Source organism: Bombina bombina, chromosome 6, assembly GCF_027579735.1.
Source record: "Bombina bombina isolate aBomBom1 chromosome 6, aBomBom1.pri, whole genome shotgun sequence".
Lineage (NCBI taxonomy): Eukaryota > Metazoa > Chordata > Amphibia > Anura > Bombinatoridae > Bombina > Bombina bombina.
The window spans coordinates 752104611-752131841 of NC_069504.1; the positions used below are offsets into that span (position 1 = coordinate 752104611).

The 27231-nt window shown below is 38.0% G+C and overlaps 1 protein-coding gene across 1 annotated transcript in view; it reads right to left on the reverse strand.

The window, feature by feature from the left end:
• MRPL4 (mitochondrial ribosomal protein L4) overlaps positions 1-26542 on the reverse strand; it is a 51227-nt gene extending 24685 nt beyond the window's left edge. The window contains 6 exon segments of the mRNA XM_053716072.1: positions 13797-13903; positions 17132-17249; positions 21254-21305; positions 22515-22683; positions 24831-24912; positions 26370-26542. Coding sequence (XP_053572047.1) covers positions 13797-13903; positions 17132-17249; positions 21254-21305; positions 22515-22683; positions 24831-24912; positions 26370-26420 — 579 coding nt within the window. The 5' untranslated portion in view covers positions 26421-26542.
• Positions 26543-27231: the final 689 nt, after the last annotated feature.

Genomic DNA, 27231 nt, shown 5'->3' on the forward strand with positions numbered 1-27231 from the left:
GGATGACCAACTTGTCACAATCATCCAGAGTGGATAATACCTCCTTAAGCAGAATGCGGAGATGTTCCAACTTAAATTTAAATGCAATCACATCAGGTTCAGCCTGTTGAGAAATGTTCCCTGAATCAGTAATTTCTCCCTCAGACAAAACCTCCCTGGCCCCATCAGACTGGGTTAGGGGCCCTTCAGAAATATTATTATCAGCGTCGTCATGCTCTTCAGTATCTAAAACAGAGCAGCCGCGCTTACGCTGATAAGTGTTCATTTTGGCTAAAATGTTTTTGACAGAATTATCCATTACAGCCGTTAATTGTTGCATAGTAAGGAGTATTGGCGCGCTAGATGTACTAGGGGGCCTCCTGAGTGGGCAAGACTCGTGTAGACGAAGGAGGGAATGATGCAGTACCATGCTTACTCCCCTCACTTGAGGAATCATCTTGGGCATCATTGTCATTATCACATAAATCACATTTATTTAAATGAATAGGAATTCTGGCTTCCCCACATTCAGAACACAGTCTATCTGGTAGTTCAGACATGTTAAACAGGCATAAACTTGATAACAAAGTACAAAAAAACGTTTTAAAATAAAACCGTTACTGTCACTTTAAATTTTAAACTGAACACACTTTTATTACTGCAATTGCGAAAAAACATGAAGGAATTGTTCAAAATTCACCAAATTTTCACCACAGTGTCTTAAAGCCTTAAAAGTATTGCACACCAAATTTGGAAGCTTTAACCCTTAAAATAACGGAACCGGAGCCGTTTTGAACTTTAACCCCTTTACAGTCCCCGGGTATCTGCTTTGCTGAGACCCAACCAAGCCCAAAGGGGAATACGATACCAAATGACGCCTTCAGAAAGTCCTTTTCTAAGTATCAGAGCTCCTCTCACATGCGACTGCATGCCATGCCTCTCAAAACAAGTGCGCAACACCGGCGCGAAAATGAGGCTGCTGCTTATGCTTGGGAAAGCCCCTAAAGAATAAGGTGTCTAAACCAGTGCCTGCCGATATTATTATATCAAAATACCCAGATAAAATGATTCCTCAAGGCTAAATATGTGTTAATAATGAATCGATTTAGCCCAAAAAAAGTCTACAGTTTTAATAAGCCCTTGTGAAGCCCTTATTTACGATCGTAATAAACATGGCTTACCGGATCCCATAGGGAAAATGACAGCTTCCAGCATTACATCGTCTTGTTAGAATGTGTCATACCTCAAGCAGCAAGAGACTGCACACTGTTCCCCCAACTGAAGTTAATTGCTCTCAACAGTCTGTGTGGAACAGCCATGGATTTTAGTGACGGTTGCTAAAATCATTTTCCTCATACAAACAGAAATCTTCATCTCTTTTCTGTTTCTGAGTAAATAGTACATACCAGCACTATTTCAAAATAACAAACTCTTGATTGAATAATAAAAACTACAGTTAAACACTAAAAAACTCTAAGCCATCTCCGTGGAGATGTTGCCTGTACAACGGCAAAGAGAATGACTGGGGTAGGCGGAGCCTAGGAGGGATCATGTGACCAGCTTTGCTGGGCTCTTTGCCATTTCCTGTTGGGGAAGAGAATATCCCACAAGTAAGGATGACGCCGTGGACCGGACACACCTATGTTGGAGAAAGATTGTTTTGATTGTTTACCTGCCCCAATATCCGTATGTATGAGGTGATCCCCGAGACTCTTAACCCTTTTATGGGCCATTAGGGGGGTACCTCAAATTGTTTAATATCCCTATTACAATCTTTAAGAATATGTCAATTTTTTCGAATAAGGCTTGCTATCTTGTGACTTAATGGGTTATATTGGCTTACAAAAACCATCCTGTTGTCTTTGTTTTTAGATGTTTTATTTTTAATTTCATGCAATGTCTCCACTGTATCATTCAAAATTTTTAGACGGTAACCCCTGTCTGCAAATTTCTTGGTCCTTAAGTCTCACTGTCTGTCTATCCTTATTTTCAACGATCCTTTTGACCCTAAGAAACTGACTCCTGGGTAATGAGTTTACCAATGATCTAGGGTGAAAACTGTTGTATTTTAAAAGACTATTCTTATCAGTATCTTTCGTATGGAGATCAAAATCTAGGTGATGTCCTGCCTTTAAAGCTCGAGTGTCCAAGAAAGGTATAGACTCCTCGCTATAACTTACTGTGAATGAAAGGTCTCTCACCTCTGAGTTTAGCTCCCCCCACAAATCGTACAAGGGATTCCACGTCGCCCCACCATACGCCAAAATACATTGTCTATATATCTCCACCAAATGGCTCCATATTGTTTAAATAACTAATTTTTATAGACGATGCTTTCTTCTATTTCACACACAAAAAGATTGGCATATGATGGGGCCACGTTGGAACCCATCGCCGTACCCTTAGTCTGTACAAACCAGCGATCTTGAAACAAGAAATAGTACCCCTTGTTCACCAATAGATTTTTCCTTATGACAGCAATACCTGTCTCATGTTTTATAGAAGTATATAAGCTTCTCACATCCATGGTGAACAAGAGGTACTTGTCACTAGGGAACTCAAGATTTCTGGCTTTCTCCAAAAAAATGGTTCGTATCTTTTAAATAACTGGACATTTTGATGACCTCAGGTTGGAGAATCCCATCAATAAACTTGGAAATATTTGTGTAAATCGACTCCACACTGGAGACTATTGGCCTCCCTGGAGGCCTGAGTTTGTCCTTATGAACTTTGAAGACGGTATAGAAAATGGGGTTTCTAGGGGAGGTGACATACAGGAAATCAAATAACTTTTTTTCAATAATACCTGTATCCAATGCTTTTTTCAAAATAGCCATAATCTCTTTTTGTATTTCAGGTAAAGGATTTCCTTTTAATAACCTATAGGTATTAGTATCTTCTAATTGGGACAATGCCTCCTGTACATAAAAGGTTTTGTCTAATAAGACCGTGGTCCCTCCCTTATCAGCCCCCTTGAATATTAAATTCTGCTTTTTCTTTAAATTCTGCAAAGCTTTGCCTTCACCCTTAGAAAAATTAGTAAGAATTACTTGTTCACCTTTTTGCCATATTTTTGTAACTCAAGTTCTTTCCGATCAAGGACATGTTAAGAGGTATTAATGACTATACTGTGTTTTTCGTCACTCACATTCATACCGGGGGTATTACCTTTGATTACTTCTTTGATGTCTTCTTGCGCTCGGATTTGCGCACTTCGTTTACTCTTGCTTTGATGTTTCCTGCCCCCCCCCCTGTGGGTCCAGCGTTGTCATCGCCACTGCTCAACTCCAAAGGGGAGGATCCTTGGGATGACGTATCAGCCATGCTAGATTCACCCATCACATCTCCATGACGTTGTCTTTCCTTGCGAGAGCAAGAGTAAACGAAGTGTGCAAATCCGATCGCAAGAAGACATTAAAGAAGTAATCAAAGGTAATACCTCCGATATGAATGTGAGTGACGAAAAACACAGTATAGTCATTAATACCTCTGAACATGTCCTTGATCGGAAAGAACTTGAGTTACTTAACAAGGGACTATCGTTTTACCCATTCCGTGATACAGATTTTTTTGAACGACCTGCAAAGACTGTATCGTAACATCAAGCTCAAAGTGTGGTTTAATCATAACCATAGTATAAGAGACACTAATGAGCAGATGAAGGAGTGGTCATTGCAGAAGATGGGTTTAAACAAGAAGGGTTTGTTTAACCCTAACATTAACAACCATAGTGTTAACACATTTATTAATTTAATCCAGAATGGGGTCATGCAACTACGTAATGATTATAAGAATAAAGATCACACAAAAATATGGCAAAAAGGTGAACAAGTAATTCTTACTAATTTTTCTAAGGTTGAAGGCAAAGTTTTGGAGAATTTAAAGAAAAAGCAAAATTTAATATTCAAGGGGGCTGATAAGGGAGGGGCCACGGTCTTATTAGACAAAACCTTTTATGTACAGCAGGCATTGTCCCAATTAGAAGATACTAATACCTATAGGTTATTAAAAGCAAATCCTTTACCTGAAATACAAAAAGAGATTATGGCTATTTTGAAAAAAGCATTGGATACAGGTATTATTGTTTATTGATAGGATTCTCCAACCTGAGGTCATCAAAATGTTCAGTTATTTAAAAGATACGAACCATTCTTTGGAGAAAGCCAGAAATCTTGAGTTCCCTAGTGACAAGTACCTCTTGTTCAACATGGATGTGAGAAGCTTTTATACTTCTATAAAACATGAGACAGGTATTGCTGTCATAAGGAAAACTCTATTGGTGAACAAGGGGTACAGTCATGAGCAGACTAATTTTGTTGAGGATCTTTTGAGTTTAATCCTGTATTGGAACTATTTCTTGTTTCAAGATTGCTGGTTTGTACAGACTAAGGGTACGGCGAGGGCTTCCAACGTAGCTCCATCATACGCCAATCTTTTTTATGTGTGAAATAGAAGAAAGCATCGTCTATAAAAATTAGTTATTTAAACAAATATGGAGCCATTTGGTGGAGATTATATATATATATATATATATATCCTGTACAAATGACAGCACTCTCAGGTCTTTTTTCAAAATGAGATCAACAAAATTCTCTTTTTTAATGGAACGTTTTCGAGGAGCTTGTCCCCATCATCAGCATAACATTCAAGTGTAACAAAACATATATTTATACAAACAAACCAATTAATAAATCTTAACAACCTGTGTCTCCCTTGGTGTCCCAGAAAACCGCCAACCACTCGTGTTTGGAACGCACTATGCGTTCCAGTGCTTTGTAACTGGAAATACCTCGTGTCATGTGACTTCCGGTTTCGTATATTTACAATATACCTTATCCGTGCAACATTTACATATTTCAAACTCATACTCTTGAATACTTTTGCTTACTATATGCCTATTGTACTCACATAGACATTATATTGCCTTATTTTGCTTGTGATCTTGTGATACACTGACTTATCACCTCTGCAGCATAGTCTAATCACTCTCACATTAGTGTGCTGATTTGTGCAAACTTTATATTTTTGCATTCCACTTTCTCTGTGTAGTCTATATGATGTGTCCGTGTTATTGTGTGGGTATTAACATTTATGTGTGTATTTGCAATAGCTTGTGTTGACTGTGCCCTTTGTGTTTATCTCGGTTACCATGGTTACCCAGTAGTGCTGGCTATGCGTTCTCTATGTGTCTTGCAATCTTTATATAGCCATATTCCCATTAGTTCCTTTATTACACTTAGACTTAGAGGTCTATTGGTTGCCCCACTGTAATCTAATATGCACGTGTATTTGCTCTTCCCCTAGGTGAACGTATTACGTTACCTCAGCCCCTCTTTTCTTAGACCCTTGTGTCTTAGAAGGTGTCTGCTTAGAGGCTAGTGATCTAATTGTGCCTATAGGCACCTTACATTTTTTACACATACATTTCTGACATATAGTTTCCTTAATTTCTATTCTGTTATCCTATTATTTTGTACATTTAGATGTAGCATGTCCTCTTATTTAATGCTTTTATTATTTTTTCTCTAATTTGTTGTTTGTTTTTCTAAGATTGTCTCTTTATATACAGGATTTTCAAGTGTCCCCACTGTGGTTCAACTGTCTCCTAGACTTCTATGCACTGGATCTGTATATATAGCCATTCCACTTCCAATTAGCAGTCTATTTCCGTCCTGCTGTGTCTTTAGATGTTGTTCATCCTTTCCATGCTTATCTTTTGTTGTAATAGGCTACTGTGTATCAAGGTTATGGGAGTTGTTGTTTTACTGGTAACCTGCCAATACTATGTCTTACTCCAGGAGTAGTGGGAGGCACTGTCATGTCTCCCCTTGCTCTGATCTGAGGTATATGACTAGGGCACTACCCCCCTTGGGGTCTGTGTCTCAGTTCTACCTTGATCCGGTGCACAGTATCTGGCCATCGTACCTTTGTATGTGTCTCCTACCTACACAAGTGCCTTGAAATCTGGTGCTGAGTTGAGCCCCCCTGGGTGTATTGTGCCCAGTCTATACATCCATTCTGCTTCTCGTCTGAGAAGGGCTTTATTACGATCGCCTCCTCTGTCAAGCTGGGGGATGTGGTCAATTAAGATGTATCTGATGCTGGAGACTTGATGTTTTTGAGTGCAATGTCTGGCTACAGGTTGGTCTGAATTGCCTGTATCTAGTGCCACCCTTATCGCCCGCCTGTGGTTAGCCATTCTTTCACGTAATGTCCCACTGGTCTTACCAATATAGAATTTGGCACATGGGCAGTAGAGTAGGTAGATTACATGTGTTGTATTACACGACAGAGAGTGTTTGATGTGATACACCTTGTTAGTATGCGGATGGTGGAAGGTCTTAGTGGCTATTAGGCCATTGCACGTTGTGCAGCCCAGGCACTTATATGAACCTTTGATGTTAACCTTTTCTTTCTTTAGATAACATTTTTTGGGGTCTGTTTTGACCAGCAGGTCCCTTAGGTTTGTACCCCGCCTGTATGCAATCATCGGTGTGAGATTATGAGCAAATCTTAGTTTTGGGTCCGATTGTATCACGGGCCAGTGTTTCCTTAGGATCTTGCCAGCATCACTGGTATTTGGTGAAAATTTAGTTGCCATTATGAGCCTGTTGGTTGTATCTTTGTTTTTTTCTTTGTTCATAAGAGTTGTCTGTGTATACGGTAGTAGTTCCTGTACAATTGTGTCTACCATATTCTTTTTATACCCTCGCTGTATAAATTTGTCCCTCATATACTGAAGTTGGGAGACCCCTGTAGCTTTGTCTGTGTTGTTACGTATTACTCGCATCAGTTGTGATTTTATAATTCCTTTGAGTAACGCTGGTGGGTGACAACTAGTGGCACATAATAAGGAGTTCCTATCGGTGGGCTTATAATACAGTGTAGTGCCTAATGTACCATTTTGTATGTATACATTAAGGTCCAGGAAATGTACTTCTGTTGCACTGTGTGTTATTTTAAATCTCACCGGTGTGTTTGTGTTGTTAATGTATTGGAACCATTCAAATAGTGTGTCTTGTCCTCCCCTCCAGATTAAAAAGACATCATCTATATATCTTACATAGAAAATTATAGATGTTCTATCTTTGTTCCACAGATATGTCTTTTCAAACTCAGACATGTATATGTTGGCATACGATGGGGCCATATTTGACCCCATCGCCGTGCCGGATGTCTGCAAGTAGTATTGAGTTTCAAATCGAAAATAATTGTGTGTGAGACAAAATTGCATAAGTGTCATGAAGTACTCAATTGGGGGTCCCTCATATTCTCTATCTTCAATGAGATGGTTCCCGACTGCTGTAAGCCCTTTGTCATGAGGGATGATGGTGTAGAGACTGTTGACATCCAGGGTTACCAGAATGTCCCCAGTCTCCACAGCAACATCCCCCAATTTACGTATGAGGTCATTTGTATCAGCGATATAGGACATTGTTTTCTTTACTGTGGGTTGCAGTAATATGTCGAGTAACTGTGCTACCGGTTGTGTCATGGATTATACCGCCGACACAATCGGTCGCCCTGGTGGTCTGTCCATAGTTTTATGGATTTTGGGCGTAGTGTACAGAATTGGCACTTTTGGGTATTTTGTAGTACAGAATTCATATAAGTTTTCATTGAGATATCCCTGCTGGACTCCAAGTGTTAAGACTTGGTCAAGTTCCTGCTTGAATTTGCCCGTAGGGTCTCTTGTTAGTGTGGTATATGTTTCGGCATCACTTAACTGTTGCAGGATGTCCTCTCTATAGTCTGAATAGTTCAAAAGGACAATGGCCCCGCCTTTGTCTGCGGGGCGAATGACCAATGAGTGATCATCCTGCAAAGTTTTGATGGCTTGCCTTTCTTCTTGTGTTAAGTTATGTGCCCATTTTTTGTTAACTCTTATTGTTTCAAAGTCCTGCGTGGTGAGTCTTATGTACGTCTTAGTTGACGCGCTATTACTATGCGGTTCAAATGTACTTGCCTTTTTGCATTTATCCAATAAAGACATTCCTGTGTGGGGGTGTCTTGGAAGAATTCCTTAATTTTTAGCACTCTATTATGTTTGTACATATCTATTTTAAGTTCTAATTCTGGAGTGCTATGGCTTGGTATGAATGTTAGGCCTTTGTTGAGGACTTGTCTTTCTGCTATAGTTAGTATGTGTTCACTAAGATTGACTACTATGTCCTCATTCTGTTGCGGCGTGCTGGCCTGTATCTTCCTCCCCGCCCTCCTGATGTGTGGCCTCTGTCTCCTCCTCCTCCCCGTGACCTGGTGGTTACCCCTAAAAAATGACGTTCTGGGGTGGAGTGTCCCCTATGTATATATGTGTCACCTCGTGTTGTTTGTGGTGTATATGTACCTGGTGACATAGAGGTCGTGTGTGAGGTGTTAGTGTCCGTTTCGGATGATTCAGCACCACTTGTATCTATTGTTGCAAATTGCACTCGTCTGGGTCTGTAGGTTCTTCTATTTCTACCTTCTGTAGAGTTAGTTAGCCATTTATATACCCTACCATGAGTATAATCTGCATTAACAGAGTCAAGTTTTCTATTTTTGAAAACTGTTAAATCTGTTTTATATTTTTCTATCTGCTGGTTTAGTTTGAGTAGCCAATTTTCTTGTTGGTCCAATGTAAGTGTGGTGTTATGTGCTTCCTCACATACACAGTAGCCTATTACAACAAAAGATAAGCATGGAAAGGATGAACAACATCTAAAGACACAGCAGGACGGAAATAGACTGCTAATTGGAAGTGGAATGGCTATATATACAGATCCAGTGCATAGAAGTCTAGGAGACAGTTGAACCACAGTGGGGACACTTGAAAATCCTGTATATAAAGAGACAATCTTAGAAAAATAAACAACAAACAACAAATTAGAGAAAAAATAATAAAAGCATTAAATAAGAGGACATGCTACATCTAAATGTACAAAATAATAGGATAACAGAATAGAAATTAAGGAAACTATATGTCAGAAATGTATGTGTAAAAAATGTAAGGTGCCTATAGGCACAATTAGATCACTAGCCTCTAAGCAGACACCTTCTAAGACACAAGGGTCTAAGAAAAGAGGGGCTGAGTAACGTAATACGTTCACCTAGGGGAAGAGCAAATACACGTGCATATTAGATTACAGTGGGGCAACCAATAGACCTCTAAGTCTAAGTGTAATAAAGGAACTAATGGGAATATGGCTATATAAAGATTGCAAGACACATAGAGAACGCATAGCCAGCACTACTGGGTAACCATGGTAATCGAGATAAACACAAAGGGCACAGTCAACACAAGCTATTGCAAATACACACATAAATGTTAATACCCACACAATAACACGGACACATCATATAGACTACACAGAGAAAGTGGAATGCAAAAATATAAAGTTTGCACAAATCAGCACACTAATGTGAGAGTGATTAGACTACGCTGCAGAGGTGATAAGTCAGTGTATCACAAGATCACAAGCAAAATAAGGCAATATAATGTCTATGTGAGTACAATAGGCATATAGTAAGCAAAAGTATTCAAGAGTATGAGTTTGAAATATGTAAATGTTGCACGGATAAGGTATATTGTAAATATACGAAACCGGAAGTCACATGACACGAGGTATTTCCGGTTACAAAGCACTGGAACGTATAGTGCGTTCCAAACACGAGTGGTTGGCGGTTTTCTGGGACACCAAGGGAGACACAGGTTGTTAAGATTTATTAATTGGTTTGTTTGTATAAATATATGTTTTGTTACACTTTAATGTTATGCTGATGATGGGGACAAGCTCCTCGAAAACGTTCCATTAAAAAAGAGAATTTTGTTGATCTCATTTTGAAAAAAGACCTGAGAGTGCTGTCATTTGTACAGGAAATATTTAAGGCATCATAGCACCCAGGCAGACGACCTCTGGAGGGTATAACCTGTGTGGTATGGACGGTATTATATATATATATATATACACACATACATACATACTATGTATTTGCCGTATGGTGGGGCGGAGTGGAATCCCTCGTACGATTTGTGGGGGAGCTAAACTCAGAGGTGAGAGACCTTTCATTCACAGTAAGTTATAGCGAGGAGTCTATACCTTTCTTGGACACTCGAGCTTTAAAGGCAGGACATCACCTAGATTTTGATCTCCATACAAACGATACTGATAAAAATAGTCTTTTAAAATACAACAGTTTTCATCCTAGATCATTGGTAAACTCATTACCCAGGAGTCAGTTTCTTAGGGTCAAAAGAATCATTGAAAATAAGGATAGACAGACATTGAGACGTAAGGAAATGACCAAGAAATATGCAGACAGGGGTTACCCTCTAAAATTGTTGAATGATACAGTGGAGACATTGCCCCAGAGGCAGGACTTTTTTCCATTTTCTGCAATGAGATTTTTTTTAGTGAAATTTTTTCTGCAGTGTCTTTAAGAAGCTGGTGTTGCTGTGTTTGTTGCCCTTACTCGGTGTGCATGAGGACAGGTTCATGTACAGCCAGTGTATACACCATAAACACACACATATATATATATATATATATATATATATATATATATATATATATATATATATATATATATATATATATATATATATATATATATATATATATATATATATATATATATATATATATATATATAAAACACGGAAGGGAACTGCACTCTCATACCGGACCGGGTACACATCCCATGACCCTGCAACATGCTCAGCCCTGGGTGCCACTGGCACTCACAGGAAGCTGTGCTGTCCCCAGAGCCACAAGCAGTTAACCCCAGACAGGTCTGGGTGCAAGAACCATAGGGAAAATTACAAAACAAATTAATACAACACACAGAGAAAACCCAGCACTCACAAGCTCTCAGCTAAGATTTAAAAGCAAAAATGGAAAGGTTAGTCACCGCATCTGGCCAAATGGGACAAGCTCAGGTACCACGTCAAGGTCCTCTCCAATACCTGAGACCCTAAAACAGCCACACAATGCAAGCTTTCAAATCCAAACAAACTGAAAACAAGGGAAGGGTGCACAGGAATATGTAACCACCCTAGACATATACAAAACACGGAAGGGAACTGCACTCTCATACCGGACCGGGTACACATCCCATGACCCTGCAACATGCTCAGCCCTGGGTGCCACTGGCACTCACAGGAAGCTGTGCTGTCCCCAGAGCCACAAGCAGATGCGGTGACTAACCTTTCCATTTTTGCTTTTAAATCTTAGCTGAGAGCTTGTAAGTGAGTGCTGGGTTTTCTCTGTGACACACATACACACACACACACATAACATACACAGACAACATATACACCCACACACCATACACAAAACATAAACACACACACACTTTTATTAAAGAATAAAAAAAAATTCTAAGTATTTTGGTTGACTCCTACACTCCTAGAATACATGTGTTAAAGGGACAGTCTAGGCCAAAATAAACTCATGATTTAGATAGAGCATGTAATTTTAAACAATTTTCCAATTTACTTTTATCACCAATTTTGCTTTGTTATCTTGGTATTCTTAGTTGAAAGCTCAACCTAGGAGGTTCATATGCTAATTTCTTAGACCTTGAAGCCCACCTCTTTCAGATTGCATTTTAACAGTTTTTCACCACTAGAGGGTGTTAGTTCACGTATTTTATATAGATAACACTGTGCTTGTGCACGAGAAGTTATCTGTGAGCAGGCACTAATTGGCTAGACTGCAAGTCTATCAAAAGAACTGAAAAAGGGGCAGTTTGCAGAGGCTTAGATACAAGATAATAACAGAGGTTAAAAGTATATTATTATAACTGTGATGGTTATGCAAAACTGGGAAATGGGTAATAAAGGGATTATCTATCATTAAAAAAAATAAAAATTCTGGTGTAGACTGTCCCTTTAAGCCCTGACTCACCTTTTCTGCAATGTGCTGTTCCCTGTACCGCACTGGAGATCAGGAAGTGAGAGTAAATTGTAGCAAATATTTCCATTGAGATAGAACGCAACAGTGACACCTGCAGGCAGAAATTAAAAGTGCAGGCAAAAAATTTTTTTAACTGCCACTGCCGATCTTTCTGCAGAGACCCTTCATTTTCTGCGATAAGAACGCAGATCACACAGTGTTCTACCTTGGGGGACATTGCATGAAATTAAAAATGAAACATCTAAAAACAAAGACAGCAGGATGGTTTTTGTAAGCCAATATAACCCATTAAGACACAAGATAGCAAGCCTTATCTGAAAAAAATGGCATATCCTTAAAGATTGTAATAGGGACAATTTGAGGTACCCCCCTAATGGCCCATAAAAGGCTTAAGATTCTGAGGGATCACCTCATACATACGGATATTGGGGCAGGTAAACAATCAAAACAATCTTTATTGGGTAGTAAAAACATGGGAACCTTTCCCTGTCTCAATTGCATGAGTTGCAACTCTGTAATTAGAGGGGCTAATTTTCATCATCCACATAGTGGGAAGAAATATTCTGTGAAGGATTTCTACACCTGTGAGACTACTTATGTAGTCTATTTAATTAAGTGTCCATGCTCTATGGTCTACATAGGGGAAACAACCCATAAAGCTAGGGATCGCATGAGCCAACATCGCTCGAACATCAGGTGTAGGAACCTTGAAGCCCCCGTGTCTGGCCACTTCCTTGAGAAAGGACATAATATAAGATTCTGGATTAGCCTTAAACAATATCCATGCTTTAAAGGAATAGTCCAGATAGAGCATACAATTTTAAAGGGACAGTCAAGTCCAAAATAAACTTTCATGATTCAAATAGGGCATTCCAATTTAAAAAACTTTCCAATTAACTTTTAGAACCAATTTTGCTTTGTTCTCTTGGTATTCATAGTTGAAAGCTAAACCTAGGAGGCTCATATGCTAATTTCTTAGACCTTGAAGGCCGCCTCCTAAGTGCATGCATTTTCACAGTTTTCACAACTAGAGGGCGTTAGTTCATGTGTGTCATATAGATAAAATTGAGCTCACGCACATGAAGTTACCTAGGAGTATGCACTGACTGGCTAAAATACAAGTCTGTTAATAGAACTGAAATAAAGGGGCAGTTTGCAGGGGCTTAGATACAAGGTAATCACAGAGGTAAAACGTGTATTACTATAACTGTGTTGGTTTTACAAAACTGGGGAATGAGTAATAAAGGGATTAGCTATCTTTTTAAACAACAAAAATTCTGTTGCCGACTGTCCCTTTAAGCAATGTTCTATTTTACTCCTATTGTCAATTTTTCTTTGTTCTCTTTGTATCTTTATTTGAAAAAGCAAGAATGTAAGCATAGGAGTCAGCCCATTTTTGGTTCAGCACCTGGGTAGCACTTTCTGATTGATGTATAAATGTAGCCACCAATCAGCAAACACTCCCAGGTTCTAAACCAAAAATGGGCCTTCTCCCAAGCTTACATTCAAGTAGAGATACAAAGAGAATTAAGTAAAATTGATAATAGGAGTGAATTAGAAAGTTGCTAAAAAGTGCATGCTCTGTCTGAATCATGAAAGTTTAATTTTGACTAGACTGTCCCTTTATACTATGCAGGTCAAATACCTCTTTCGAGGAGGTTAGAGCGATATTTAGAAAAGGGATGTATCTTAAAATATTATGTATTTATTTTGCATTGGAACATCGGTAAAATTGCTCAAATACTATGCAAAGAATTTTTTTTTATGTTTATTTAACAATGAGAGTCCTAAGAGCTAGGAAGTTGGGGGGGAAAAGGCTTGAGAGATTGTTTTTTTTTCCCCTGAGGGTTTAACTCTTATTTTTTGTTAACACCAACAACAAGACAAACTCAATGAGAGAGAGGATGTACATTACTTTACCTGTGCTAATTTGGTGGTTAGAGCCATTTTCAGGCCTAGCGCACGCACTTTCATGGGCAGCATGTAGTAATAACTTGTAGGACCTCGAGGACCATGACAAATACCACCTAAATAAATAAATAGTGGTTATAGTAGAATTCCAGGGCAGCAAAAATGCAATCTGTTTTTATTGTTGTATTTTTAAAAAACACAACTGGCAAAGCATTGGGGCGTGAGCTTGGTAGTCAGGTAAGCCTACGAGATTGGCACTTCATGTCACATAACATATTAAAATACTATAGTCCAAGCATATTATTGTATTTTTTATACACCTTTAACCCTTTTCGTGACAGGGTTAAAGTGCCTACATCGGAACAACTGTTCCAATGTAGACAAATTGAAACTACGTGATCGTGCACACGATCGCGAGATTTCAATTATTGGATCGCATCTGGGGGGCGTCCCTACAATCCTAGGAACGCCCTCCAGACCGTGATTAAATCCTTGAAGCACAGAAGGCTTCAGGACAGTCGTTAGCTATGACGTTCTAATTCCGTCATAACGGCTTTAAAGCCCAGTCTAATTATGACGGAATAGAACGGCATAACGGCTTTAAAAGGTTAAAAAGGGACAGTCAACTCAAATTGTTTTATTGTTATAAAAGATAGATAATTCCTTTATTACCCATTCCCCAGTTTTTCACAGAAAACAGTTATATTAATATACTTTTTACCTATGCGATTACCTTGTCTGTAAGTATTTTCTGACAGCCCCCTGGTCACATGACTATCTGTTGACTTGCATTTAAGCCAATTAGTGCTGTGTTGTTAGAATCCACACAATGCACAATGTTATCTATATGACTCACATGAACTAGCTTCCCCTGATGTGAAAAGCAAATACAAAAGCATGTGATCAAGGGGCTGTCTTTAGGGACTTACAAACAGACAGAAATTTAGAGGTTTAAAGGTTATAAAGTATGTTAATATAACCACGTTTTTTGTGCCAAGCTGGGGAATAAATAGTAAAGGCATTATCTATCTTTTTATCTATCTTTTTAAACAATAACAATTTTTGTGTTGACTGTCCCTTTAAATCACAAGAAAACACAAAATAATGTACACCAACATATCTAAATATGCTAATACAAACAATATGTGCAGCATAAATTCCTAGCATTATTTTCAATCAATGATACACTACATGACCTGGAAGTCAGGCAATCATGGACCAAGTGAAACAATTTGAGAGCCTGCATGTCCGAGTTACATTTTTAAATAATGAGAGCAGAGGAAAGCTGAGCAAGGTGATCGTTGAACACTTCTCAGAAAAAGAATCAGATAATATCACATGGTGGGATTTAATCGGAGGGAGAAGCACTGAGACTCTAGTATTCTTCAGCATTTCTCCAGTGAACATGGCCTGTAGCTCCGTGTAACAGGAGCCTTCAGTGATGTTAAAAGCTGACTAAGTCATATTAACCCATTCATACCAATAACAAAGCTAGACATTTGTATTTATGGGAAGCCTGTTTTATTGGGTAAACAGCCCGATTATCTAAACTTCTCTTCATTATCGATGAAATCTTACCATTACTATGAAGCCCATGATGTCATTTTAAAGGGACATTCTAGTCAAAATTACATTTTCATGACTCAGACAGGGCATACATTTTAAACAACTTTTCAATTTACTTTTATCAAATTTGCTTTGTTCTTTTCGTATTCTTTGTTAAAAGCTAAACCAAGGTAAGCCCATAAACTGCTTTCCAAGCTGTTAAAGGCCGCCTCTTATCGCAGTGCATTTTTCACTGTAAGGCACTGCTAGTTCATGTGTGCCATATAGATAACATTGTGCTCACTTCCGTGGAGTTTTTTTTATGAGTCAGAACTGATTGGCTAAAATGCATGTCAATCAAAAGAACTGAGATAAGGGGCAGTCTGCAGAGGCTTAGATCCAAGGTAATCAGAGGTAAAATGTGCATTAATATAACCGTGTTAGTTATACAAAACTGGGGAATGGGTAATAAAGGGATTATCTATCTTTTTAAACAGTAACCATTTTCAAGTAGACTGTCCCTTTAAGTATGTGAAGGAAGAGGCATACAATACAGTAGTGCTCAAAACAAAAAATTTGAAGATCATATAAAACAAATAAAATTAAAAATTGAAATAAAACTATGTATTGTTTAATCTTAACAAAATTATGCAGGAAAATTTTTTTTTTTAGATAGAAAATCGCTAGTAGGCTGAACAGGGGCATTCCATAGAAGGTTCTCTGCTAGGTCTGGTGTATGCGCTAAACATTTTCCCCTAGAAATCTTACTGTTTTTCCTCCCAAACTAAAAGATAGTGAGATTGTGTAGAAATACACTAAACACTTACTACCCAAATAAAACAAAAACCATGCATACGAAAATAGAGGAGATTGTAAGATACTATACACTGAAAGCAGAGTAATCTAATTTGTATTTACATTAGAAGGTATTTGTTTTAAGAAGTGGATACACAGAACAACCATCCAGTAGAAGTGACTGTATATGATATATGCATAGAAAGGCATTCAGCTTAACATGAAACAAGCCAAGCAAATCAGCTTCTAGACTTGACAGGGGGGGGGGGAAACAAGACAAGAGATGATCCAATCTTTTATGCAGAGGTCTTGCTAAAAAAGTAAACATCTAGAGAATATAGACATCCTGATCTATTCCTCCAAACCAATGCTCTCCAACTGATAGCCAACAGTACAAAGAGGCTAGCCAAATAGTCCTGCTCTGGAGCCGCAGACAACTGTACACCCTGAGCAAGCACAACCAGTGACTGGTGGGGTCTTGCAACTGCCGCTGCTGATTGGCTCTCTGGCCACATCTGATCCTGACCAGCAGGTCTCTGTGGCTCCCAAAAGGTACAGGATTCTAACTCTTTGTTTAAACCATCCATGGGGTTAAACACATTGAACTGCAGACTAAGTAGTGATAAAATTACATGATTTAACAAATAATACCTTGCAACTTTTGCACTATAATGTCCCTTTAAACCAAAGCAATGGGCTAAAATACTACCAATATACTAACCTACTGCATTCCCTTTTTTAAAAACATACATCTTTATCAACAAATAACCCCTAGGTTAAAGCTGCATTAAGTCATTACCACGACTCTCAGAAATGTAATGTTACAGTTAGGATGATACAGCAAAGACATTTCACATCCCTAGTATAATTCTTCCAAGGTGATTTTCAGCAAAAAAAAATTCCAAATTAAAATCCTATTTTCCTTTTCTATCGTGACAAAGCGTTGTCTTAGTAACGTCACAAATAAAGAATACAAATCCACAGTGCATATAAAGTGATCTCACCTCCTTTCCATAAAGGAGACCGAATGCTCCCTTGTCGAGATCGTCCACTCCCCTTCTGCTGCCAAGGTTTCCTGCCGCCTCCTCTCACTTCAGCCCTCGTTTTAGTTTTGGCATAGCTCTTCAAAGAAATGTATTTGTTTATATTAGTATATGATTTATTTATATAAGTATATATTTATATAAGTGGTCTTCCTTCCTTTAAATGCTCCCTGGTATAGAGACCATAACAATCTTTCTTTTGTAAAAGGAAAGTACAAGAACTCCTAGGTTTAGAGGAACATGGACATTATAAATTAAATAAAAGAACCCCCTTTGCCGAGATCAAATTTATTTGGGAAGAGTCTCTACAAAATACTTAGGACGTGAAAGCCTCCTTCTGCCAATCCGGTGCCCCTTAAAACACAAACACTCTTCTGGTGGATGCGGCTTCTAGAGTGACTTTGAAGTTGGTCTCCTTGTCTCTTCCCCCCTCCCCACCCACCTTTTAGCCCTCTCCCCTCAAACTTTACCCTCCTAACCTCTCGGACATTGATCCAAGCCATAAATCAGTGTGAATCTAAGTTCAAATATAGTGAACAGCTTAATAATATTTTAGAAAAGTGCACATTGTTGTATATTACTTTTGCTTTATTTAAACACATAATGAAGACAACTCTGGAGCGACAATGCACTGCCTATACTGATCTGGACATGGCCAATCATCAGCAGCATATGTGCATAGCAGCCAATCACCGACCCATGTCTAGCTCAGAGACTGAATTGCACTGCAGCTCCATATTCCAAGAATGTGTTTAACCCCTTGGTCTGTGGAGGTTAAATACACAATAATAGGCAAGAAACTGTGCAATAACGCATTATAGTATTTTTTTTATTGCTGTTTAAATGCTCCCTAAACCACAAATTTCAGAGTAGCATATCACTTATTTATTTAAGCCATTAATTATAACTATCATCATAATTAGACCAACATCACCCTAGAAATCCTCTACAATAGGGCCCAATTTTCAAAAACTCGTCGGCACAGAGAGAAATCAGCTTATTTTACTGAGCATTAAATTATTAAAGGGACATGAAACCAAAAATGTTTCTTGCATGATTCAGATTAAGCATACAATTCTTAGAGAATACAATTTACTTCAATTATATAATTTGTTTCATTCTCTTGGTATCCTTTGTTGAAAAGCATATCTAGATAGGCTCAGGAGCTTGGAGCTAGCTGCTGATTGGTGGCTGAACTTGTATGCACATTTCCATTGGCTTACAAATGAGTTAAGCTAGCTCCCATGAGTGAATTGCTGCTTCTTTAATAAAAAGATATCAAGAGAATGTAGCAAAATTGATAACTGAAGTAAATTGGAAAGTTGTTTAAAAATGTATAATCTATATGAATCATGAAAGGAAAAAAAAATTGTGTTTCATGTCCCTTTAAGACGACTGGCAGAAATGTAATGTTACAGCCCGATTTTAACTCCCCCATTCTAAGGGAACCAGATTTCTAACAATATATAGAATATATGATTGATCTTGTTCTCATTATGTATTATTTGTGTCCCCACACAGTGCTGCATAATATGTTGGTGCATTATAAAGCAATAATGATAGTAAAAATACTCTACAGATTATAAGCTCTCCTTAGAAGGCTCTTCTTCTGTATTAAAAAGGGACAGTAAATTCAAATTTAAAGGGCCATAATACCCAAATGTTTAAACACTGGAAAGTGATGCAGCATAGCTGTAAAAGGCTGACTAGAAAATATCTCCTGAACATCTCTATGTAAAAAAGAAAGATATTTTACCTCAAAAGTTCCTCAGTAGCCATATTCCATTGCAAAGGACTTCTAAGCAGCAAATCAGTATGTCTGTCCCAGGACAGCTGAAAGGATTATATTATTTCCCTATTCAGATTAGGGAAATGACCTCAGCACTGCTGATTGGCTGCTGTTCATTTCTTCATTTTTTTTTTACCTGCAACTGGGCAGCAGCTGAGTATAACATTTTACACAGAACTTACTCTGCTGAGCTGAGGAGATTGTGAGGTAAAATATCTTCCTTTTTTACATAGAGATGCTCAGGTGATATTTTCCTGTCAGTTTTTTTACAGTTATACTGCATCAGTTTCAAGTGATTTAGCATATGAGTATATGTCCCTTTAAACATTCATGATCCAGATAGAGGCGGGAATTTTTAAACAACATTCCATTTTACTTATATTATCTAATTTGTTTTGTTATCTTGGTATCCCCTTTGAAAAGCATAACTAGGTAGGCTCATGAGCAGCAATGCACTAGTTGTTGATTGGTGGACATATATGCCTTTTGTCATTGGCTCAGCAGATGTGTTCAACTTGCTTCCAAGTAGTGCATTGCTGCTCCTTCAACAAAGGATACCAAGAGAACAATTGTGATAACAGTAAAATTAGAGTACATTGAAAAGTTGTTTAGAACTGTATACTCTATGAATCATGAAAGAAAAAAAATTGTTTTGTCTCCCTTTTATATTATTTTTTTGTTTGTTTAGCTGTATTTGTTTATTTTTTTCCCTTTGAATTCATGTCATTGTGTTCACCTATTTATGTACCCAGTACTATAAACTGCTTGTGCTTTATAAATAAAATCATTATAATTATTAAAAACAATAATACATTCTCTTTACAGGGCAAACACTTGTCCACTTAGTCTTAACTATTATAAACAAATATTCTACTTGTGTCTCTGTATCAAGTGCAGTTAAAGTGATAGTAAACCTAAAAACTTTTAAAATCTTTATTAAAACTTCATTATGTATGTGAAATATTTCAAATAAGTACCTGTTAAATGTTTTCACTCGTTTTCTAGTTATTCTTCATCAAATATCTTTTATATTGCCAAGCCCATTTTTATCACATTATGTGGACCCTATAATGATGTTCTACCTAGGTAGAAACATCATGGCGGTCCGCATGCGCATATTATTATTTTAATAGTAACGCATGCACATTTTGGCCCCTCAGTCCTAGCTTGACCGTTGGTGGGAGTGGAGGACCAAAGCACTGAAGATTCACGGAACACAAGCATGGGGAATCATCTGTGTTACTTTGCTAGAGGTAAGTATAATAATTACCCCTAGGCTAACGAGCAAGTTGATTTGATCTTAGTAATAGGACGTTAAAAAAATTATAGTCAGTCTAGGGGTTAACACCTAGAAAAACAAGCATGTTTTTTTCTTATGCTAAGGCAGTGACTTATGATAAGAGTGAATAACCAGCAATAATTTTTAACCCCTAGACTAACGAGCAAGTTGTTTTGTTCTTACAACACTCAGATTAATCGCAGGAGCTGCAAAGATTAAAAGCAATAGCAAATTCAGATGTTAATAATTAACTTTAGTCGCATCTGAATTTGCTATTGTTTTTAATCTTTGCAGCTCCTGCGATTAATCTGAGTGTTGTAAGAACAAAACAACTTGCTCGTTAGTCTAGGGGTTAAAAATAATTGCTGGTTATTCACTCTTATCATAAGTCACTGCCTTAGCATAAGAAAAAAACATGCTCGTTTTTCTAGGTGTTAAAAAAATTATAGTCAGTCTAGGGGTTAACGTCCTATTACTAAGATCAAATCAACTTGCTCGTTAGCCTAGGGGTAATTATTATACTTACCTCTAGCAAAGTAACACAAATGATTCCCCATGCTTGTGTTCCGTGAAGCTTCAGCGCTCTGGTGCGCCACTCCCACCAACGTTGACGTCACTATCATGAAGTCCACCCTGCTTCCTGTGCCAGAATAGTGACGGTCACGCTAGGACTGAGAGGCCAAAATGCGCATGCGTTACTATTAAAGATATTTGATGAAGAATAATTAGAAAACGAGTGAAAAAAATTTAACAGGTACTTATTTGAAATATTTCACATACATAATGAAGTTTTAATAAAGATTTAAAAAGTTTTTGTGTTTACATCATCTCACTGAGTAGAATGTGTCTCTTATAATATTAGAATATAAAAAATACAGAACAACTTGATTCCTTCCCACAACAGTCAGCCCTTACTCCCCGGTACATCTTTATAACTTTCCTAATTTACAGTGTTCGTGTATACACACATAGAAGCACACTCAAAACACTATGATGCAAAGGAATGGATACTTGCAATCCTTTTAAAGTTTCTCTGCCATGTGATAACTTGATGCAGAATATCAATTCTGAAAGAAAAAAAAAAAAAGTGTTGATACAGAATTAGGTTACATTAAAACATGCCATAAAACTTAAAGGGACACTAAACCCAACATTTTTCTTTCATGATTTAGAAAGAACATGCAATTTTAAACAACTGTCTAATTTACTTCATTCTCTTGATATCCTTTGCTGAAAAGCATATCTAGATATGCTCAGTAGTTGTTGATTGGTGGCTGCACATAGATGCCTCGTGTGATTGGCTCTCAAGTGTGCATTGCTATTTCTGTAACAAAGGATATCTAAAGAATGAAGCAAATGAGATAATACAAGTAAATCAGAATGTTTAAAATCTGAATCATGAAAGAAAACGTTTGGGTTTAATGTCCCTATAATTACTTATGATAAATACAGTTAAAGGTACAGAAAACTCAATTGTTTTCTTTTCATGATTTAGACAACTTTCCAATTTACTTCTATTATCAAATTTTCTTCATTCTCTTGGTATCCTTTGTGGAAAAAGCAGCAAATGCAATACTGTGAGCTAGCCAAACACATTAGGTGATCCCATAACAAGAGACATTTACATACAGCCACCAATCAGCAGCTATCTCTTAGTAGTGCATTGCTGATCCTGAGCCTACCTACAAATAAAAATAAAAGTTAATTGGAAATGTGTTTAAAATCACATGCTCTATTTAACTTTTGAGATTCATTTTGACTTTAAATTGTCCTTTATTAAAACAAATAAATTGAACTAATGAACTTTAACCCCTTCCCGCCCGTTCTTATTTGTCTACATCGTAACAAATTTCCGATGTAAACAAATAAGTAAAAAATTGTTTGTTCATGCGATCGTGTGATTTCAATGATGGGATCGAGTCAGGGGAGGAGTGTCTGATGCTAGGTAAACCCTTCCGCCCGTTCTTATTTGTCTACATCGTAACAAATTTCCAATGTAAACAAATAAGTAAAAAATTGTTAGTTTATGCGATCGTGTGATTTCAACGATGGGATCGGCTCAGGGGGGAGTGTCTATGACGCAAGGCAAACCCTCCCGCTCCCAATCCCTTTAAGAAAAAAAGGCTTTGGCTTTAGTACAGCCAAATGGCTATGACGTTCTATGCCGTCCTAAGGGCCTTAAAGCCCAGTGTGGTTAGGACGGCATAGAACATCATAAGGTCGTGAAGGGGTTAAAAAAGCAATAACCAACACAATCACATCATTTGCTATCTAACCTGGGAGGGATGTTAAACACATCCGGATGAAGATGGACCAGACCCAGCTGCTGATCATCAGGATGTTTGAGAGACTCCAACCAGACAAGTTTTGGTGACAAATGAGAGGCAACAGGAAGCTTGCATGTCCGAATAACAGGTTGAGATAGATCCAAAGGAGGTGGCTGGTCTGAAAATAAAATAAAAGGGAAGAGTGAGACAAAGCAATGTGTATATTGAATGGTCAGGCTGGTCAAAATTAAACTTTAATGATTTAGAAAGGGCATGCAATTTTAAACACCTTTCAAATTTACTTTTATCTTCCAATTTGCTTTTTTCTCTTGGTATTCTTTGTTGAAAGCTAATCCTAGGTAAACTCATATGCTAATTTCTAAGCCCTTCAAGGCTGCCTCTTATCTGAATGCATTTGACAGTTCACAGCTAGAGAGCATTAGTTCATGTGTTTCATATAGATAATATTGTGCTCACGTCTGGAGTTACCCCTAGGTATCAGCACTGATTGGCTAAAATGCAAGTCTGTCAAAAGAACTGAAATAAGGGGGCAGTCTGCAGAGGCTTAGATACAAGGTAATCACAGAGGCAAAAAGTGTATAAATATAAAAGTGTTGGTTATGCAAAACTGGTGAATGGGTAATGAAGGGATTATCCATCTTTTTAAACAATAACATTTCCGGAGTAGACTGACCCTTTAAAATAAAACCATATTCAATTCCCAATAATTGCAAAGCAACTTCTTATTGTTGTCAAACCAACATTATCGTCATCAGCATGCATAACGGAACAATCAAAGCATAGCATATTAGCAGTTTTAACCCCTTTCACGCCCTTAGGACATTCTATGCTACCCTAAAAGCGTTGGGCTTTAACCCTTTGAGTGCTAATGACGGCTCTGAGCCGTCACAGAGTTTCCCACTCTCGTGCTAATGACGGCACAGAGCCATCGCTAGCACTCTCCCACCTTGAGGGAGATCTGGGGGCTCCTACCCCAGCGATCGTGCCTGTAGAGTGACAGGCATTGCCGGGGCTTCCCGTTTTGCGTGATGACGTCACCGCACAACTTTATTTATACTTAACAATGTAAAGTATAGGAGCAGGGGGCATGCTGCTTAGAAGCCTGTATATCAGGCATCTAAGCAGCTACAGACCCCCAAGACCCACCATTGGAAAGGTAATCGCCTAACCTTTCCAACAGTGTAAGTATAAAAACTTTAAAAATATTAGCACCTAGGTGGGAAAGTGCTTAGCACTCAAAGGGTTAAAGCCCTTAGGACGGCATGGAACGTCCTACTTTCTTTGGCGTCCTGCAGGTTCCTCCTTTTGTTTAATGGGTAATCGGACAGGGGGGCGTGACTAGCATCGTAGGCAGTCCCCCATGATCCGATCCCAACCTTGAAATCACATGATTGCATCAACGATGCAAGCAAACATTTACATCCAAACTATGTTCCAATGTTAAAAACTTCCCCCGGGCATAAAGGGGTTAAATAATGATTGATTGTGACTGATATAAATTTTTTTAAAAAGACACTACTGTCACTTTTCTTTTTTTCTTTTCTTTGTTGCTTTTAAAAACAGGAATGTGAGTCTTTTTTGCATTAATGGCCTTAAAGGGAAATGAACCTTAATTTTTTTTTTTCTTTCATAATTTAGATAATGCATAGGATTTAAACAGCTTTCCAGTTGCACTGCTGTAATCTAATTTGTTTTCTTTGCTTTCTATCCTATCCTTTGTTAAAGACGATACCTACATAGACTCAGGAGCTGCTGATTGGTGGCTGCACATATATGCCTCATGTCATTGGCTTACCTAAAGCGCTTAGCTAGCTCCCAGTAATGCATTGCTGTTTCTTCAAAGGATACCAAGAGAAGGAAGCAAATTAGATAACATAAGTAAATTGTATTCTCTTTTAGAATCAAGGGACAATTTAGGGTTTACACAGGTAAATTTTAACTCTGAACTTGTAAGAATTGCAGATCTTGAGCAGAACACAGATGGAGAATTGTGTGCCATTTGACTGCTGCTCCTTATTGGCTGACTAGACATTTCTTGCTCGAGAGCTGCAAGGCTTGTGGCTCTCAAGCATTACTTTATCTATGTGTCTAACCCCTTTGTGTGGGTTAAACACCCAGGCTTCTAAGGTCTGTGATACAAAAATGACAGAGCATGTAATTTTCAAATAAATATGAATATTTATAAGTCAAAATAAAATAAATCAATTTTATATACTTATATTTAAAGGTTAATGTAAACACATGGGCTACGCCTATGCTGGTAAAAAAATAAAAATGTAATCCAATGGATTTACTTCATCTTACATTTAGAAGATCCTCCTTTTAGATCATGTGGAAGAATGAGGTTTGGAGGCAGGCTTGACTCAGAAGAAAGGGAAGAGAGGAGCTGTTAGGGAGAAATAAACAGAATGGGTACATTCATACTAAGATTGCAATCAACTCCTTTCTCTTGAATGAAGAAAACTTCCACTGCCTTCAGATAACTGCATAAGACTTAAAGGGATAGTCTAGTCAAAATTAAATGTCCATGATTCAGATAGAAAATTGCTTATAATTGCTGCTCTAATTTACTCCTATTATCAATTATTCTTCATTCTCTTGGTATCTTTATTTGAAAAAGGAAGAATATAAACTTAGGAGCCGGCCCATTTTTGGTTTATCACCTGGGTAGCACTTTCTGATTGGTGTCTAAATGTAGCCACCGATCAGGAAGCACTACCCAGCTGCTGAACCAAAAGTGGGCCGGCTCCTAAGCTTACATTAAAATAAAGATACCAAGAGAACGAAGAAAAATTGATTAATAGGAGTAAATTAGAAAGTTGCTTAACATTACCTGCTCTATCTGAATCATAAAAGTTTAAATTTTGACTAGACTATTCCTTTAAGGGACATAAAACTCAGACATTTTATTTTATGATTAATATTGATTGTACATTTTTAAACAACTTTTCAATTTACTTCTAATATACATTTTGCTTAATTATCTTGGTATCCTATATCAAATGGGTAGCAATGTACTGGGAGCTAGCTAAACACATAGGTAAGCATATGTGCAGCCACCAATCAGCAGCTATCTCCCACCTCCAGAGCCTACCTAGGAGTGCTTTTCAACAAAGAAAACCTAGAGAACTAAGCAAATTAGATAGTAGAAGTAAATTTGAAAGTTTTTTAAGAATGTATGCTCTATCTTAAAGGGATATGAAATCCAAATTTTTTTTCTTTCATGACTCAGAGCATGCAATTTTAAGCAAGTTTCTCATTTACTCCGATTATCAATTTTTCTTCGTTCTCTTGGTATCATAATTTGAAAAAGCAGGAATGCAAGTTTAGGAGAAAGCCCATTTTTGGTTCAGCACCAATCAGCAAGCGCTACTAAGAGAACGAAGAAAAATTGATAATAGAAATAAATTAGAAACTTGCTTAAAATTGCATGCTCTATCTGAATCATGATTTTTTTTTTTTTTTTAAATGGGTTTCATATCCCTTTAATCATAAAAAACATTTTGCGTTTCATATCCCTTTAGTACCACTAAAAAGAACTTCATGACAGCAAATCATATTCATTAGTAGTAGTAGGGGTTACAGCACTTTATTGGCGTGCACCTAACAGTAGTGCTGTGCTATTCTGAGGTTGTACATATTCATTAGTGCATACGCAAGACTTCACTCAAAACTCAGTTTATGTGTTATAAAGCTCAGAACGTATAATACAGAAGAAGTATCTCGCAATATGAATATAAACCACCTCTTCCTCAAAAATAAAACATTACTCACTTCCATATCTACAGACATTACGTTGCAATCACTAAGCAAACTCTCTTACCCCCAAGCACACTAACTCACCCTCCTACCGGGGATCCTCCAGTAGCTTAATACCAGACCCCTAATCATCATTGTAAACTCAGTTATCACTTAATCCAACCCATGCAAAGAAAGGTCACTGTGTGCACCCATGTGGTAATACTTCCGGCGCGTAGCTATGAGGCTGCTGAAGCAATTTCAACATTTCTTTCTTGCCCTCACTAGGCTTCAGAATCATACATTGAAAAATAGTGACGTCGCGAGAGCATGCGCGGCGCGTGGCTTTGCGCATCTATATATGGGAGAATGTTGAAAGAAGAATATTTATCTGTAATTACCTTGCTTATATAGATTGTGCCAAGTCAGTTATTGTAACCATTTTCATATAGTACGTGTTGTATATTTAGATAGGTTATTTGTGTTAGAAAATATTTTATGTGGCATTTTGATGGGAGCGGGTAGAATTAACCTTTTTGGTCGATTCAATACTGCATACTTGCCAACTGTCCCGTTTTTGCCGGGACAGTCCCGGAATTTGGGACCGTGTCACGGCCATTTAAATGTCCCGGACTGTCCCGGCAAGAGTAGCAGGCTGCAGCGCTTTTTGAGTTAGCTAGCGCAATCGTGCCACTCTGAGGCCCTCCTCCTTTGAATTTTTAATTCTCCAATATCGAGCGGTCAGCAGCAGCGACGAGCAGAGGTGACGTCACCAGGCATCTCATGTGACCACCCCGCGTTGCCGCTCACTAGACTCAGTGTAAGTTCTCAACATGCGGCAGCAGGCAGGAGGGACACAGTACTGTCTGACAGAGCAGGTGAGAGTGTAACTACTGTCGCACACACGCCCGGGGCCTAATCCTCTGACTTGAGCCGATCTGGACCAGAGAGGTGAGACTCAGCCCTG